This window comes from Danio rerio, chromosome 13 (genome assembly GCF_052040795.2).
Source record: "Danio rerio strain M-AB ecotype USA chromosome 13, GRCz13ab, whole genome shotgun sequence".
In the NCBI taxonomy this organism is placed as follows: Eukaryota; Metazoa; Chordata; class Actinopteri; order Cypriniformes; family Danionidae; genus Danio; species Danio rerio.
The window spans coordinates 46,189,971-46,208,567 of record NC_141033.1 but is presented as its reverse complement, the minus strand read 5'-3'; the positions used below and the strand labels follow the sequence as shown (position 1 = coordinate 46,208,567).

General features: G+C 37.9%; 1 protein-coding gene across 51 annotated transcripts in view; it reads left to right on the top strand.

Annotated features, from left to right (window-relative positions):
• ablim1a (actin binding LIM protein 1a) overlaps positions 1-18,597 on the top strand; it is a 110,724-nt gene that overhangs the window by 76,158 nt on the left and 15,969 nt on the right. For 11 of the 51 annotated variants that reach the window (XR_015504848.1, XR_015504843.1, XR_015504860.1 and 8 more), the window contains 6 exons: positions 383-409; positions 611-740; positions 7,663-7,710; positions 10,170-10,298; positions 12,778-12,863; positions 12,939-13,047. Coding sequence is in view for 6 of the 51 variants with exons in the window: in XM_087277248.1 (XP_087133374.1) it covers positions 383-409; positions 611-740; positions 7,663-7,710; positions 10,170-10,298; positions 12,778-12,863; positions 12,939-13,047 (529 nt within the window). In the remaining 45 variants the exon portion in view is untranslated. 51 annotated transcript variants of the gene reach the window in all.

Genomic DNA, 18,597 nt, shown 5'->3' with positions numbered 1-18,597 from the left:
AAAATATATATATATATATATATTGTCAAATATTATTCACTGTCATCCTGGCAAAGATAAAATAATCAGTTATTAAAAATGAGTTTTATAAACTATTATGCTTAGAAATGTGTTAAAAATCTGTCTGTTAAACAGAAATTGGGAAAAAAATAAACAGGAGGGCTAATAGTTCTGACTTCAGCTGTATATTATATATTTAGCATGAAAACTATTGTCAGTGAAAAACATTAGGTATATATATATATATATATATATATATATATATATATATATATATATATATATTTTTTTTTTTTTTTAATTAGAAATGTTTTCAGACCTATTCTCAAACCCATAAGTAATAAATTCAAAGATACTTATATTTATTTTCATGTTGTTTCAGACCAGGTCACCCACACCATCTGCTGAGGTAAGTTAGATGTGTAGTTTTATTTTGCATTTAAACATATTTCATAATATAATGAAATTATATTTTAATTTTTAATGGGGAAATGAATCCAGAATTGATTAATATCAGAAATAATTTATAACATCTAGTTTTGAATTGTGTATGCTATTTATTTTGTATTTAATAAAATAGTTTTGTTGTTGTTTTGTGTGTTTTGTGCAGGGCTACTATGACATGAGAGAACGAATCCTCCACAGGTCGACGAGTCAAGGCTCCATTGGTTCTCCCATTTACAGCCGCCACAATTACACACCAACCCTGTCCCGCTCACCACAACACTTCCACAGACCCGGTGAGAAATCAACACTGACAGTAATGCTTAATCCAATCAGTGATTCTTTTCCTTTCATGGATTAAACTTAAATTGCATTAAATACTGCATTTATGCATATGAATCAAATTATAAAGTCATCTTTTAATTATTTATTTACTTATTTGGTCACTTTTACAATAAGGTTTCATTAATGTTAGTTACTAGCATGAAGTAATTATGAACAATGCTTCTACAGAATTTATTAATCATCATTCAACATTTACTAATGCATCCGAATTCATGCTTGTTAACATTAGTTGATGCACCGTGAGTTAACATGAAAGTTTGAGGTACCTAATATATGAGCAATATCACACGAGTAGCAGTGCTATATGGCTGTATATCAGCACTGGTGGAAGGCAGTAGACGTAGTTCCTCTTTAGTACTAGTGTGGGCGGAGTAATACACAAGGGTGAAGAGGCTGTACAAGTGCTGATATTGCTTTAATATGGCACTGCTCTCAGCCAATCAGATTTGAGAGCCAGACAGAACTGTCTATATATTAGATATATATTAGCACTTTGGAATGTGGAGTTGTGTATTAGGCCCATGCAGCTGTAATCTGAGCTCTTCTGCTTTCACTGATGTTCGTGTTTGTGATTGGAGGCACTGAGCCATCTAGCGGCAGGAGTTCTCCAGGCTCCAGCACTCCTCCTCTCCTTCTGACTCCTAAACATTTCCACCTGCCAGGTACTGTGGGAGTCTCCCAGAGGCTGCTGTGTGTCAATCCCAGCATGCCGTCTGTCTAAATTTCACAATTCACTCTTTCTGTTTTTGGTTATGTCTCTGTTCTAAGGCCACAGCTCTGCCAGAAATGAAAAATGTGCACGAGGAACACACCAAGCACGTTTTCTGTTCAGAAAATGTATAAATTGTTTGTTATTTTGATAATCGGACATCCTGATGTTGCTGTCAGTTTGAATGTTTTTATGTTTACCAATGCCATTTTGCCGTCTGTTTAAAGTCTGTGTGAATCGCAAGTTGCTGAGACTTATTTCAGTATGTTAATGTAGTTCTCATAGACATTATAATATAAAGCAAGCGCCTCTTTTTCCGCTGCGGTCTGTTGTTTTCATTTTTGCCAGGCAGCTGCCATCTTTATTCGGTCATGACTGAGCTGTAACAGATGCAACTGAATGGAGGAGCTGCTGTTTTCTCAGATATAAAAATACAATAACAATTGTATTTATTAACCATTTATAATTATACAGTGTGAAAAAACTTCAGTTACTTAAAAGTAAAGCTCAAACTTGTTATGTGAATTTTACAACCCAGGCTCATTCTGAAAACGTAGTCCTATGGACATTTCTGGAGGCCGCGAAATACGTCCCGGGAGGTACATATTTTTGTAGTTTTTGTTTCCTCTTTTTTTATAACTCTAATTTTTCTCGCCAGTGCCATTCGCGCCCAATGTTCTCGCGTAAACCCACTGTTGACTGACTGTCTGTCTGATTGACTGGCCAACTGACCCACCCTCCTCCTTCCCTGAACCCACCCAATTTTATCAATTGACCCGCCCGCTTACTTCTCTAAACCCAACAAACAATTTACAAAAGCAGTCCAGAAAAAGAAAAGCCCTCGTCTGATTTTTACCACGTTTTCGGATTTTACCACATTCTTACCCTCTTATTAACTTATTCATTTTATTTTTTGGATTCTGTTTTGTCTTATCTGATTTCTGGAACCAGGCCCGGATTGGCTAATCGGGAGGACCGGGAGAATTCCCGATGAGCCGGTCGGTTTTTTGGCCGCGAGGGCCGGTGTCCCTAGCTCCAGAATCTGTCGCTCTTAGCAGTCACACTTTTTAAAAATAATTTATTTATTTACTTGACCACAGCCTTCTTATTCATTATTTTACCGCAGCTCTGCTCTTTTTATCTATTTTCTCGTAGCCTTTTTATCTATTTTACTCTTGAGCAAGATACAGTCTGCAGGTTAATGATGATATAACCAGATGAGTCACCATCCAACGTACAGATGTTGTGGTAAAGTGGTTAGCACGTTAGGTTATGATGCTGCCAACCCGGGTTCGGTCCTCATCTGATTAACTTTTTTTTTTCTTTTTTTATTGTTAAGACATATAATATTGTAAGGGTTGTTGAACATTTAAAGTTCTAAAACAGCTGTTTTCTCAAAAAAAGACGTGATAGTGTAATTAGAAACTGAATTGGAGATGACCTTATCTTAATATAGTCAGTGGTGAACTGAGGTGGGCCGGTCTAAGGCTTGAAACTCCAGGGCTAAAAAAGAGTCCCACTCCGGCCCTGTCTGGAACCACTCTTTCCCATACTCAAACCCCGTTGTCATCATGGTCAACTCCTCTCTGCGTCTCAAGTCCTCCAACGTACAGTACATGATGAACTAATGGGACAAACTGGTTGTGGTGGAAAAGTCCTACGCACGTGGTCAACTGGTAAGCGCGAAAAGAAACTGCGTCATACTGCCCTGTAGCATTTGTTAAAAAACAATGTACCTACATACCTCCGGCTACATAATTCGCGGTTTCCAGAAATGTCCATGGGACTACGTTTTCAGAATGAGCCTGTTTTGGAATTTTATGGTATAAAAACCTGTGAAATGTAATTTCCAGAAACTAGTTTTACTGTCCGACCATTTAAACAGCTTCAATAAGCAAATATTTCAGGAATTTTATCATAATCTCTTTTAAGAGATATAACAGTGAACCGGATTAAGATGGCGGCGACATTGACGTACCATCCAGCGGCTTATGGCAGGACTGGGCGATGAATCAATTATATCGATTAACTCGAGTGTTTTATCCATTAACCTCTTGCCCTGCAATTTGAAGGGAGCCCCGGGCTCGAGGATCTTATGACCTCAGGGCTCTCTCCCAGGACAGCATGACAAACAAGCTTTATAATCTATCATCAGCTAAATGTCACCTCTTGAAAAACTTGACCTGACGAGTCTCATATAGTGAAAGAATCAGTTCATTAACCTGAGTTTAATAAATGGCATCTAAAATGTGTTTGGGAAAGAAAACATTAGCTAACTAGTGCTATTTCTCTTAACTTAGCTGAAAATGAGGTCTGATATCCCATTTTATTTACTATACTATCCATTCAGAATGGACCTTCGGGTCACTAGGAAGGTGGGGAAATGATCCATTTGTGTCACTTTTTCTTTGCTGATAAGATATACAGCCAGGTACACAACGTTCCTTTGTGACTCAGGCAATACTTCCAGGTTTCTTCCCACCATATAAATACCCTAAGTTCAATATAACAGCCATTTTCATTTTGAAGAATCCCCCCTTCCACCCCTTCTTATCATCCTTTCCTAGGTGGGTGGCACGGTGGCCATGTGGTTAGCACTGTTGCCTCACAGCAAGAAGGTCACTTGTCCTAGTCCTTCCCAAGCCAGCCGACGTTTCTGTGCAGAGTTTACACGTTCTCCCTGTGCTCGCGTGGGTTTCCCCGGGTTCCCTGGTTTCCTTCCACCATCCAAAATCATGCAGCTTAAGTTAATTGACTAATCCAAATCGGCAACATAAACATGCTCCTAGTAAGTAGTTATCTCTTAAGAGCAATCACTATCTGTTCTTTAGCTACCACAGCAGGAGATATCTCGAGATCTACCTGAGCTTAAAATCACCTCTCGCCTTGCAAATGGGAGGGAGCCCCGGGCACGAGGATCTTATGAGCTCAGGGCTCTCTCCCAGGACAGCATGTCAAACAAGCTTTATAATCAATCATCAGCTAAGTGTGAACAGTTGAAATAAAAATGAATAAACCTCTGAATGCATGTTCATTAAAAATAAAAAATCATCTTGAAAATGTCCCCTTTTTAACAATCATAAGGGGTTTACTTTCACTGCAATTATATAAAATGGTGTAATTTAAATTATTATTATTATTATTATTATTATTATTATTATTATTATTATTATTATTGTTGTTGTTGTTGTTATTATTATTATAAAAGTCTTGTATGCAATCATAAATTAACTTTTTAAATGAATGTTCTTTATCATTTTTATATCACCCGCTTCGAATGTTATCTCTGGTTATCAGTTATCAGTGATTATCAGCTGATAGATATGGGCCAGTAAGAACCTTCAATAGGAACTGGTCCCACTCTATATTAAGTGTCCTTAACTACTATGTACTTACATCAAAAAATAAATACAGTGTACTTACTGTGTTTATAATGTATTTGAGAACACTTGTGGTGCTTTGATTTGGGATAGAGGTTGGGTTATGGACAGGTTTGGTGGTGTGGGTAGGTTTAAGGGTGGGTTAAGGTGTCAGGGATGGTCAACAGTGTATTTACAAATGTAATTACAAAAGTTAATTACAAATGTAGTTACATGCATGTATTTAAGCATAAGAACAAAGTAAATACATGTATTTACACAATAAGTACATTGTAACAAACTATTAGATCCTGTGTAAGTACATATTAGTTAAGGCCACTTAATATAAAGTGGGACCGGAGAACCATCAGTAGGAACCTATATCCACATGGTTAACCAGCTATACAAATAGCGAAGACTCCAGATCCAGATCTGTTTTTACATTACTGCGATGGTTGGGTTTAGGGTTGGTGTAGGGGTAGACGTTAATAAAATACAATTAATGGGAATTGTAATAAATAATATAAATAATTCTCGTCCCGGCTGCAGCCATATGTGATCTATAGCTGATTAGCCATGTGGATGGATGATATCAGCCATTTGATCCTAGCCCATATCTTTGATGAATTGGTGATCATAGGCCTGTGACCATCAAAACTCAAACCATCACACAGGTGACGTCATATAAATGTCTTGGTGTCTTTTTTGATAACTCACTAAAATGGCATATACATGTTGATAATCTCTGTAGTAAGCTTCAGCAACGACTGTATTTTTTAAGACGTCTAAGAATTTATGGAGTGGATCAGAAATGTATGATCATGTTCTATAAGGCTGCGTTTGAGAGTTTGATAAGGTACGGTATCACAGCTTGGTTCGGCAACTTGTCTGTACAGCTGAGATCTAAAGTGTCACAAACAAAGAAAGTCCAGATGGATCCAAGTACACACTAAAGATAACTGTAACAAAAGAGTGCGTTGCTAGGGCTAGGAGAAACCAGAGCAGGGATCAGACAGGCCTGAGCATAGACAAATGAACACATAAGCACACGTAACGAACTGACAAGGAAACACAGAAAACTTCGCACATATATAGGCACGAAAATGAGCATCAGCTGGCGAACTAATCAAACCAACTGAGTGCCCTCAAAACACATGACCAAAACAAATACACGTGGGCACCAAAAAACAAAACAAACCCACATGATCAAACAGACACTCCGGAAGAGCGCACAAACCTGCAACCGTGACATAAAGTAGTTCCTTTATTTCACACTGCCTGGAAAATTATAGGTGTATCAGAGCTGATGTTACTACAGGATATGTATGAACTGGATGCATTAAGGTAAGTAGTAAATAGTAAATAGTTTGTGACGTATCACATGTTCTGCACATGGAATATGAGTTGTTACCCTCGGGGAAAAGATTCAGAGTACCTTGCTGTAGATTAAACAGATGTAAAAATTATTTTTATCCTACGAGCATTAAGCTATTAAATAATAGTGGTGGCTTAGATTGAGAGTATCAGTTTGCTTATTTATGTGTACATGGAGTGAGGCTTGTAACTTTTATTGAATTACTTATTTGTGTTTTGTATGTTTATTGTTTTGTCCATGTTTGTGATGACTGCAGCTGAGGGCAAGAGCCCAAGACAAATTTCCCCAACTGGGACAATAAAGTTTTACCTTACCTTACCTTACCTTATATCAGCTGATAACCACTGAAAACACCCATTCAATCGAGCAATAACATTTTAATCAGCTGTTTTATGTTCTATAATTATAATTATGATAAGGTGAAATAGGTTAATAACCTTCAACTTCAACTTCACTTCACTTCCACTCCACTTCACTTCCTAATCTGCAATTGCCTTTCTGGATATACCACTAACTGTACTCAAAAAAAAAAAAATAAATAAATAAATAAAAATAAATAAATAAATAAATAAATAAATAATAATAATAATTTTTACTAATACTTTCCTTATTAGACTTTACAGACCTGAAACTTGCCTACAGCACTTATTTATTGTTGCTTTTATAGTTGTGTAAGTTGCTTCCTTGTCCTCATTTGTAAGTCGCTTTGAATAAAAGCGTCTGCTAAATGACTAAATGTAAATGTAAACTCCAAGCATTTTTTTTTTTTTTTTTGTGGATTTTAAAATCAGAGTTTGCATGTTCTCCCCGTGTTGGTGTGGGTTTCTTCTGGGTGCTTTGGTTTCCCCCACAGCCCAAAGACATTCGCTATAGGTGAATTGAATAAACTAAATTGGCCGTGGTGTGTGAATGTGAAAGTGTATGAGTGTTTCCCAGTACTGGATTGCAGCTGGAAGGGCATCCACTGTGTAAAAAATACGCTGAATAAGTTGGTGGTTTATTCCATTGTGGTTACCCCTGATGAATAAAGGGACTCAGCCAAAGGAAAATTAATGAAAATCTCGCCCAGCCCTAGCTTATGGGGTGTCTAGCTATCTATTATAATGTCTTTGGTTCTTCAGACTGAAACTGAATATTGAGTAGGGGCGGGGTTTTATTATTGAGCATCATTCCCTCAAAGCAAACTAACGGTTAGAGGGGCGCGGTTAAGAATATTGTGTTTGAGACTATCAACCAATCCAAACAGAAGAAAAGGGTCAAACTTTAATTGAAGATTCACTTGCATGGATTAGTTGTTCACCTAAAAATAAAAAATGTGCGTTAGCAAAATAAACATTGCAAAATTTTATTTCACACAGACTTTAAAACCAAATATCTCTGATATTAAAAACTAAAATTAATTCATCACATTTTTTCCTTTTTTTTTTCAGATCAAGGAATGAACATCTACAGGAAGCCCCCGATCTACAAACAGCATGGTATAGTCATTCAGAATCTTTGAGGTTTTGAAGCTTAGCGTTTTACATTAAATGTTTAGAGGTTAGATTTTATGCAAGCATATGAGTAGCAAAATTCATTTCGAAATGTAATATGCAAAATGCCAATGCAATATGTTAAATGGCAGTGTTCAGTATTTCTGTATTTGATTTTCCAAGACCATATGTGCTATGGTTGGTGCAAAATTAAACACACGCCTGTTGGTTTATAGACTAAAGCAATGTTTCACAGCTGCTTCATCTCACTAATATACTCTGTCACAAACACCTCATATTATCAACTCGCTATATTATTTCAGGCAGAGTTTAAAAAAATAACAGTGACAAAATGAACACAAATGCAGAACATGCAGATTTAATAGAAACTATCACTAAACTATCACTATTAGCAGTTGTGAATAATAGTGAAGTGTAAATAAATAAATATACAAGTAATATAATATCAATATATAAATGTGTATACAAAAAAATACTTACAATTTATGCAAACACTGCATGTTTTCTTTAAGATCAAGACATTGTGTAGTATGTCACGCCATGACTGTGTATGTTTGTATGTCATTTTACCATAATCCTGTGTTTTGTTTGTTTGTTTGTTTGTTTTTATTTTGGAAACTGTGAGTCTCCACCTCATTAATATCTGCTTGTGTGCCATTTAACACCACCTCAATGTTAACATGTAAGTATTGTTTGAAGTCTTCTCAACTGAGCTCATTTTTTATAGATATTAATAATCCGATCAGCTACTCAACCATCAATAAAGCGTCTTCTCCTGATCAGCGCTCATTCATATTCATCAAAAAAAAAACTTGCAAAAAAGTTGCAAGATTTTTAGGTTATTTATTTCAAACCAGTAACGTCATGTCATAAACTATAGTGACACTAAGTTGTATTATTTGTCAACAAGCAATGACACTAAGTTTAAAAAGCGTAATTAAATTCATTAAATTTTATGGGGTCATATCATTCAGTTTTGATTATTTCTCTTAAAGTTTACTCATAAAATTGCTATTGTATCAAAATATTAGCAACAATTAAGCTCTCTCTGACGCTTATACAGGGAAATTTTTTTATGTATTTTTATTATTAATGAATGAATAAATGAATGAATGAATGAATGAATGAATGAATTAATTTATTTATTTATTTATTTATTTATTTATTTATTTATTTATTTATTTATTTATTTATTTATTTATCTCTCCCTGCTCACAACTACAGGTTTTCTGTTAAGTTCTAGAGATAGTTCTACATGTATTTTTGTTCTGGCTTCAAAAATGATGTGCACTGGTTTAGTTTGTTATGTCGTTTATGTCGATCTGTATCTAGTTAAAACTAAACTATAGCGACGTATTTCTAATGTTGAGACTGTCTGGAGTCATGCAGATAAACTTGTATGTATTTAAACTAGGCGGTTGCTCCGAAGTCTTGACCGTTAGTAACTATGACTGTTTGGCGCCATCCTGTGACGAATAGTAGTATAGGATAGTGCGTTTTTCTTTTTGCAGGCTTCATATTTAATTAAAGATCTATGAGCTGACATGAAGGTATAGGGTATATGCCAAGCTAGTGTTTTTCCCATACTGATAAACTTTCGGTGTTTTACGAAAAAAGTTTTGTGAACTTTTTTCCATTTTATACGGTTCCTTTTACAGCATCGATGTTGTAATGTCACTAAAATACATTCAGTTAAATAAACTTTGGCATTCATTTAGCTGCTCAAGCGTAAAACGAGACAAAAAGCCATTTACTTGCACGCGCCCGTCAGAATTGGCAGGCTAGCGCAGAAGCTCCATTGAATGTACTGGGGTAAAATAAATGCTCATATTAAGACATAGCGGAGGGAAATGTAGTTTAATGCAGCGCTTCTTGTACAATCTGAAACCAACTTTATATCGGATATCACACAGCTAGTGGAGATGGCTGATTTTTAAAGAAAACAGACCTTAAACACGCCAGTTTTACGCTGACATACAGTTCGTCGGAAGCGCTTAACCCAGGTTACTGGCAAATTAAAAGTCCTATTAGCATGCTTCGGCATATACCCTATTTTCCCCTTCTTTCTCTATGATTTAATGTTAATTAAATTAGTTTCCCTCAAACAAGAAATGCAATTCTTCATGGTATGACCCCTTTAATTTTGTCATAGTCCATTTGTAGCTGGATTCAGTGAGTCAGATCCAGTAATAACACTCATTCACTGTGTTTTGAAGCCGGTGATGGTTTGTCTGATTACTGCATGGCCTATGTTGAGTGTTTTTTTTTATTATTATAGCTATGCATGCTCAGCATGCAAGCAGGCTACCGATAGTCTCCAATACCAAACATTTTCTATTTTGTGATTTTCTACTATGTGGATTATGACATGGTTAGATATTGGTCTAGCCACACTGATGTCCAGCTCCACCAATGTATTGATCTAGATTCAGCTGCCTTTGCAGCCCAGAGCAAGTCCGCTGATGACATCATCAAATCGGCCAAATTCCCCTCAGCGTTCGCTCCTGGTCCAGACTACCCTACAAAGATAGAGACAGACTGCTGGTCCTTCCCCAACTTTCACGCTGCCCTAGGTACTGTGGTCACCCATAATGCATCTGTTTTGATGCCTCTGCGTTAAAGGGACAGATCAACCACAAATAAAAAATTCTGTCATCATTTGAAGAGTTTAGATGCAAAAACCTCTATATCCCATTAGATATTTTCTTCTAAAATTAGCATTTTTCTCAGACTCCTGTGGTTGCGCTCAATTATTTACTTTAATAGAGACAAATAAGTTCTTTTCATTGTCTTTAAAGTGAAATAACTGAGCAAAATGCTCATTTTAGGAGAGTTTCTTACTCTGATCAACACAAAAGAAGATATTTTGAAGTACACATGTAGTCAAACTGTTATTGGTTCTTAATATTTTGCTCTACTATTGAAGTCAGTGTGAACCATCAACATTCACACCAACATTCTTTGAAATATCTTCTTTTGTGTTCATCCGAAAAAGAAAAAAAAAATCAGAGGTTTGAAATGGTGAGTATTTTCATTTTGGGTTGAACTATTCCTTTAAATGAACAGTTTACAAAAATATATATAATTTATATAATATAACTTACTTTAATGTTTTATTAACAATACTTGACTTTTTAAACGTGTTTTGAGATAGTATGGGTCTGAAATGACAGTTTTCATTTTTAGGTGAACTTTAACCCTTTCCTAAGGATATAAGTCTGATTTATTAACACACATTTGTAAATGCAGTATAATGCTATTAATATGGTATTGGTGTAGAAATAGCTTTCATTCAAAAAAGAAGAAAAAAATGGCTAGTATGTTTCTTGAAACATCAAGAAACACAATTTACTTGTGATAGTGTGAGCAATCAGAGAACATTCTGAAATAAACTTTCTTTAAAACTTTCTATAAATGCTTAGACTTGTCACAGCATGTACAGTTGAAACCAGAAGTTTACATACACTCTAAAAAAAGGAATATAACCATTTTTTTTTAAAAATCATGGTAAATCATACTAAACGTTTACTATTTTAGGTCTGTTAGGATTACCTAAATGATTTAACATTCGTTAAATGCCAGAATAATGAGAAAATTTCTTTTAAGAATTTTTAACATAATTTCTAGACAGTCAAAAGTTTACATACATTTCCTTGGTATTTTTTTAGCTTTGCTTTTAAACTGTATAACTTTGGTCAAATGTTTTTTGTATCCTTCCACAAGCTTCTCACAATAGTCTGAAGGAATTTTGTCCCATTCATCCGGACAGAATTGGTGTAAATGAGTCAGATATGTTGGCTGTCTTGCTCCCACAAGCTTTTTCAACTCTGCCCACAAATTTTCTATAGGATTGAGATCAGGGCTTTGTGATGGCCACTCCAAAACATCCACTCTGTTGACCTTAAAGCACATTTTAACTGTTTTGGCAGTGTGCTTAGGGTCATGGTCTGTTTGGAAGACCCATTTGTGGCCAAGTTGTAATTTCCTGGCTGATGTCTTGAGATGTTGCTTCAGTATTTCTACATAACGTTCTTTCTTCATGATGCCATCTATGCTGTGAAGTGGACCAGTCCCTCCTGCAGCAAAACAGCCCCACAACATGATGCTGCCGCCCCCATACTTCAGTTGGGATGGTGTTCTTAGGCTTGTAAGCTTTCCCCTTTGTCCTTCAAATGACCAAATACTGGTCATTATTGCCAAACAGTTCAATCTTAGTTCCATCAGACCACAGGACATGACTCCGATAATTAGTCTTTTTCCCATTGTAATTGTAATCTGGCTTTTTTATTGATTCTGGCTTGTTGATTTTCCCATGTTGTCAGTCAGTGAAGCAGTGTTTGAGGTTTTCCTTACATACTACTCTACAATTGTGCCTCCAATTAACTCACATGTTGTCAATTAGCCAATCAGAAACTTCCAAAACCTTGACACCATTATCTAAACTTTTTCAGAGGCATAAAAATCTTCTTTTATGTAAACTTGACTTTCAAGAAAAGTTACTTTAACAATTTCCCCCCCCCAAAAAATCTCTCTCATTATTCTGCTATTAAGCATAACAGAAACAAATTTGATAATCCTAACTTACCTAAAAGAGAAAAAGTTTAGTCACATTAACATCTGACTTTTAAAAAAATGGTTAAGTGCCTTTTTACAGTGTATGTAAACTTCTGGTTTCAACTGTATATACTCAAACTTTCCTATGATTTAAAGTGCTTGATTATCTTCACTACAAGTTGCTTTGCATAAAAGCGACTGCTAAATGACTAAATGGAGAAAAAATGTAATAGTAACGTTCGTGCAATGTTTTAAGTACATATATACTGTATACTTGTTATGGGCAAAAACTGAGATTGACTTCAAACATTTGTGTCGTCTTTGTCCATGTCTCTCTGTGTAATCAACATAATACTCAAGCTTCATGTCATTTCAGTACTTTAATAGCTGTCAGTATGTAGAAAAAACCTAATGTATTTTTCATTCGCCTTAGCTGTCCCTTCCATTGTTCACTTACAGGGGCTTGTGTGTGTGAAAGTGTTCTATTTTGTTGTTTAGGAACAGATGGGAGAAGAAGGTCAAAAGAAGAGGATGAGGAGGAGATCCAGAAACGCAGGCAGATTCAGGAGGAACATCTTAATAAGGTTAGAAACAGCTCAGCAATGCAAAATGACGTACAGTTGTATTCCTATATAAATGCTTCGTGTTTCTGCTTCCAGATTCAGTCTGGTTTGGGGAAAATGATCCTGAAAGAGGAGATGGAGAAGGAGAAGATTCGAGAGCGTCATGCAAGGAGTCTGTCAGCACAACGCTACGAACACGGAAGCAGTAATACTCCTCAGTACAATACATCACACACCAGATGATCATCTGTTGATACTCAGTTAAAGTCAGAATTATTGAATTATTAGCCCCCTGTATATTTCCCCCCAATTTCTGTTTAACAGAGAAGATTTTTTTCAACATATTTCTAAACATAATAGTTTTAATAACTCATTTCTAATAACCGTCAAGGCTGATTTATACTTGATGCATTGGCCGTTGAGATATTTTTTACAATGACAGGGGGGTTGTAAAAAAGAAACCCACTGTAAATTCAGATGGAGAAACATAGAAGAAAGTTTCCATAACTACATCATATCATTAATGTCGTTTAATGTCAATTATTTTCATAAATAATTTTACTAATTATTAAATTTTTTATGACCATTCCTAATTTTTAAAAACAAACTTTGATGCATCACTTGTTTTTGTTCATATCTCAGACAGTTAATTATATTTAGTTCATTTAGTTCAATAAAATATTAAAATAGAGGTCTGCGCTGGAGCATAAGTGTGCTCTTGACGCAGAAGTATAAATCAGCCTTTATGCTGCTTATTCTCTTGCAAGTGTTCAGTTATTAAAAAATAAGAAAAAACTGGAAAACAAACAAATTCTCTGGATTTTACTACAGGATTTTATCGATTTTTTTTTATTTATGGGTTTGAGTAAAATGTCAATGTTACCTTTTTTTCCTCTAAAAGTCTTTAAAAATTCTTTCAAATTTAATATAAAAGTACTGTCATTTTTGTTGTATTTTTATTTTATTGTTAGTGGAAAATGACAAATGATCAGAATAGCAAATGTCCGCATTAGTTGTGATTGAAAACCAGGATTATATTAATATTGATTTCCTAACACATTTTTGAAAACACAGAAATTCGGTTCTATGTTGTTTTTTGTCACCAAACAATACTCAAAATGATTTTTTTTATAATTATTATTTGGAAGAAATGTCATCAATAGTTTACAGAACAAAAATAAAATTTTGTTTTACTTAAAATACATAAACAAGTCATTAATCCAGAGAAACTAGCATATATATATATATATATATATATATATATATATATATATATATATATATATATATATATATATATATATATATATATATATATAATTTATAATAAAATATATAATTTCCCCAATTTATGTTAAACAGAATGAATATTTTATATTTTTAACACATTTCTAAACATAATAGTTTCTAATTACAGATTTATTTTATCTTTGTCATGATGACAGTAAATAATATTTGACTTGATATTTTTCAAGACAAGACACTTCTATACAGCTTAATGTGACATTTGAAAGCTTAACTAAGTTATATAGGTTAACTAGGCAGGTTAGGGTAATTAGGCCAGTATAATGATGGTTTGTCCTGTAGACTATTGAACAATTATAGCTTCAAGAGTTCACACTTAGCTGATGATTTACAAAGCTTATTTGGCATGCTGTCCCGGGAGAGAGCCCCGAGCTCAAGGGCTCCTCGAGCCCGGGGCTTCCTCCCGTTGGCAGAGCAAGAAGGGAGCCTGAGCTCGGTGGATCTCAGAACTCCCCTGCCGCTGTAGCTAAGGGAACGTAAGGAATTAGACCAGCTTGATTGTTAAGTATGTTGAATGTCTTTGGATGGTGGGAGGAAACCGGAGAGCCCGGGGAAAACCCACGCGGACACGGGAAGGACATACAAACTCCCCACAGAAACACTCACCGGTCCTATCGAACTAGGACCGGCAGTATTCTTGCTGTGTGGTTCACAGTGCTAACCACTGGACCGCCGTGCCGCCCAATTACAGGTAAAGGAGGAGAATAGGGGAGGAGGGGGGTTTCTTCCAAACGAAGATAAAGTGAACTGGAAACTTAGACTATTTATGGTGCCTTAGGGCTCGTATGATTGGAAGATTAGTGATTAGCAAATGCGAGACTGGACGTGATAAATCATAAGCACGTGATCCTCTCGAAATTAGTTTATGAATAAACTTCACTTCAAGAGTTCACACTTAGCTGATGATTTACAAAGCTTATTTGGCATGCTGTCCCGGGAGAGAGCCCCGAGCTCAAGGGCTCCTCGAGCCCGGGGCTTCCTCCCGTTGGCAGAGCAAGAAGGGAGCCTGAGCTCGGTGGATCTCAGAACTCCCCAAAATGCAGAATTAATCGCTCGGGACAGCAGCCGCGTATTCGAAGAAAAAACCCCCCAAAAGGCAGGAAATTTAGAGCTATATCCGGCTGCTGGATATAGTAGAAGAAAAGAGGTTAAATGCATGGGCATTAATTAGATAGGATTAATAAGGGTGAAAAGAGGATTCTAATAACTCTTGCTGGAGTTAGAGTTTGAAGGAACCCCTGCGGGGGTCATGGTTTTCGGGGTTAAGAAGAAGGGGAGAATAGGTGGTTTGAAGCAGTGAAAGAGAACTTTGAGAGAATCTTGTAGGAGTTGGAGCTCTAAGTGACCCCTGCGGGGGCCAGAGTAGAGTGAAGGTATGGAGCAGAGAGTGGAGGAGAGTAGCTCTTACGAAAGATGGAGCTTTGTGAGAGTTTGAGTTTAGAGCGGCCTCTGCGGAGGTTAGAGCTTGAGGGTAGGGTGTAGATAGGAGTGACCTCTGCGGAGGTTAGAGCTTGAGGGTAGGGAGTAGATAGGAGCGACCTCTGCGGAGGTTTGAGCTTGAAGGTAGGGTGTAGATAGGAGCGACCTCTGCGGAGGTTTGAGCTTGAAGGTAGGGTGTAGATAGGAGCGACCTCTGCGGAGGTTTGAGCTTGAAGGTAGGGTATAGATAGGAGCGACCTCTGCGGAGGTTTGAGCTTGAAGGTAGGGTGTAGATAGGAGCGACCTCTGCGGAGGTTTGAGCTTGAAGGTAGGGTATAGATAGGAGTGACCTCTGCGGAGGTTTGAGCTTGAAGGTAGGGTGTAGATAGGAGCGACCTCTGCGGAGGTTTGAGCTTGAAGGTAGGGTGTAGATAGGAGCGACCTCTGCGGAGGTTTGAGTTTGAAGGTAGGGTATAGATAGGAGTGACCTCTGCGGAGGTTTGAGCTTGAGGATAGGGTGTAGATAGGAGTGACCTCTGCGGAGGTTAGAGCTTGAGGGTAGGGAGTAGATAGGAGCGACCTCTGCGGAGGTTTGAGCTTGAAAGTAGGGTGTAGATAGGAGTGACCTCTGCGGAGGTTTGAGCTTGAGGATAGGGTGTAGATAGGAGTGACCTCTGCGGAGGTTAGAGCTTGCGGGTAGGGAGTAGATAGGAGCGACCTCTGCGGAGGTTTGAGCTTGAGGGTAGGGTGTAGATAGGAGCGACCTCTGCGGAGGTTTGAGCTTGAAGGTAGGGTGTAGATAGGAGTGACCTCTGCGGAGGTTTGAGCTTGAGGGTAGGGTGCAGATAGGAGTGACCTCTGCGGAGGTTTGAGCTTGAGGGTAGAGTGTAGCTGGGAGGAGCAGTGAGTGGAAGAGAGTAACTCTTGCGAGAGTTGGAGCTTGAAGCGACCTCTGTGGAGGTCAGAGCTTGGGGGTAGAGTGTAGATAGGGGGAGATAGGTAGCAGTGAGTGGAAGAGAGTAACTCTTGTGAGAGTTGGAGCTCTGAGCGACCTTTGTGGAGGTCAGAGCTTGAGGGTAGATTGCGGATAGGAGGAGATAGATATCAGTGAGTGGGAAAGAGGATTTGGATAACTCTTGCGAGAGATTGGGGCTCGGAGCGATCCCTGTGGGGGTCAGAGCTAGAGGGTGAGTCATAAGGAGAAGAGAGGTAGTTGAAGTAGAGTGAAGAAGTTTTAGCTTGAACGGACCCCTGCGGGGTTTGGAGCTTGGAGAAAGAGTCTAGGCGGAAAAAGAATAGGTAACATCGTGAAGAAGAAAGGACTGTGGCCGCTATGGCCGAATCCTGCGAGAGTTGGAGCTCAAGGGGGCCCCTTCGGGTGTCTGAAGAGTCTAGACAGGAGAAACAAGATCATTAGAGGTAGAGTGTAAAATAGATTAGTTAGGAGTGGAGTGTAGAGAAGAAAGGAACGAGAGGCTGAAAAGTAGGGTTATAAGGATAAAAGATTTGGAAAAGTTGGAAGAAGGGAACAAGCACAAATATAATACATATGTACAAACGCAGTAAATGCGCAAAGAACATGTGGATACAAACGTCTGCATCTGTAAATAGCTATTGGTGATTGCAGAAGATGCTAACTGCAATGGCCCTTGAGGGAGTCCTTGGCAAGCATGTAAGGGTGCAATGGGTGGACAATTGGGCTTCTGCGGGGTTTGGTTTGGATGACTCTTGCGAGAGTCGAGGCTCTGTTAGACACCTTTTTGAGTTGGAGCCGTGCGAGGAGGTGCTTGGGGGTTGGTTAAAGCCTGTTGGGCTTTCTTGAGGTGGTATTTACTGAGACGTATATAAGATTTGAAAACTTCAGAAGACCAGCGACCAAGGGTCTGGATCTGATGGTGTGAGAGCCCGTTGTAGTGGCTGCGCCAATCCTGAATGAGTGGCTGGAAAAGGGCTCTGGGAAAAAACCTGATAGGCGAAAGATTTCTTTAAGGTGTTTTTGAAACCAGAATCGAGATACTGGACGGTTAGCGTCATCAGTAAAAAGCGGGGCCAGTGGGTTAGCCTCTTGAGATTTTCTAGGCTAAGAGGGTTTGGAATGGGCGTGTAGGTGAAGGAATATTGAAAATGAGGATAGAGTGTCCTCTCTGGAATTAATCTGTTTTGCTTTGTTTGATAAGGAAAGAGATAGTTTCCCTGTCTTGCAAAGCTAGATCTGAGATGGTGGGGTGGAGCAGAGGGTTAAATTTGGATGTAACTGTTAATTCAGAACGTTTAAGAAACCCCCCCAAAAAAATGCTAGATTGAACATAGCATCTAAGGTGCGGGCTGTATGGGAGGAAATGTAACCTTTACAGAGGGTGTAGATGCATGAGGTAAGGATTTTGAGTGTAATGGGTTGTCTAGCATGGTATGGAATTGTTTGAACGAATTCCATGCTGTGAGGTATGCATTGAGGGTTCTGGGAGCTATTGCTTGTAGGATAAGAGATAGAGAAGTTTGATGAAGATTATGAAATGGGTGGTTTATGGAAATATCTTTACTGAATAAGGAGGGACCGGCGTTGGGTGAGGGTCTGCTTCCGGGGCTAGTTGCCAGAATATCTGCAAAGAGAAATGAGAGAGAGAGTCAGCGATTTGGTTTTTGCAACCAGGTACATGTTCAGCAATCATGATAAATTGTTTTTTAGCAGATATCCAGATAAGGTGTCTTAAAAATGGCATAAGCGATTGGGAGTGGGAGCGCCCTTTGTTAATGCAATGCACTGTAGCTTCGTTATCGTAGTGAAAGAGAATGCTAGATGTAGACCATTCGTCCCCCCACAGGATGGCTGCTGCGATGATAGGGTAGAATTTGAAGAGGGCTGAAAAACATTGGTCTTTGGAATGGAATTACAATTGGGTTGGCCATGTTGAGACAAACCAGTGTCCTTTATATTAGCCACTGTAACCTATTGGAGGGGCAGCGTCTGTGTATGTGTTGATGTCAATAGGGGATGCAATCAAGTCGCTGTAGAAAAAGGAACAGCCGTTCC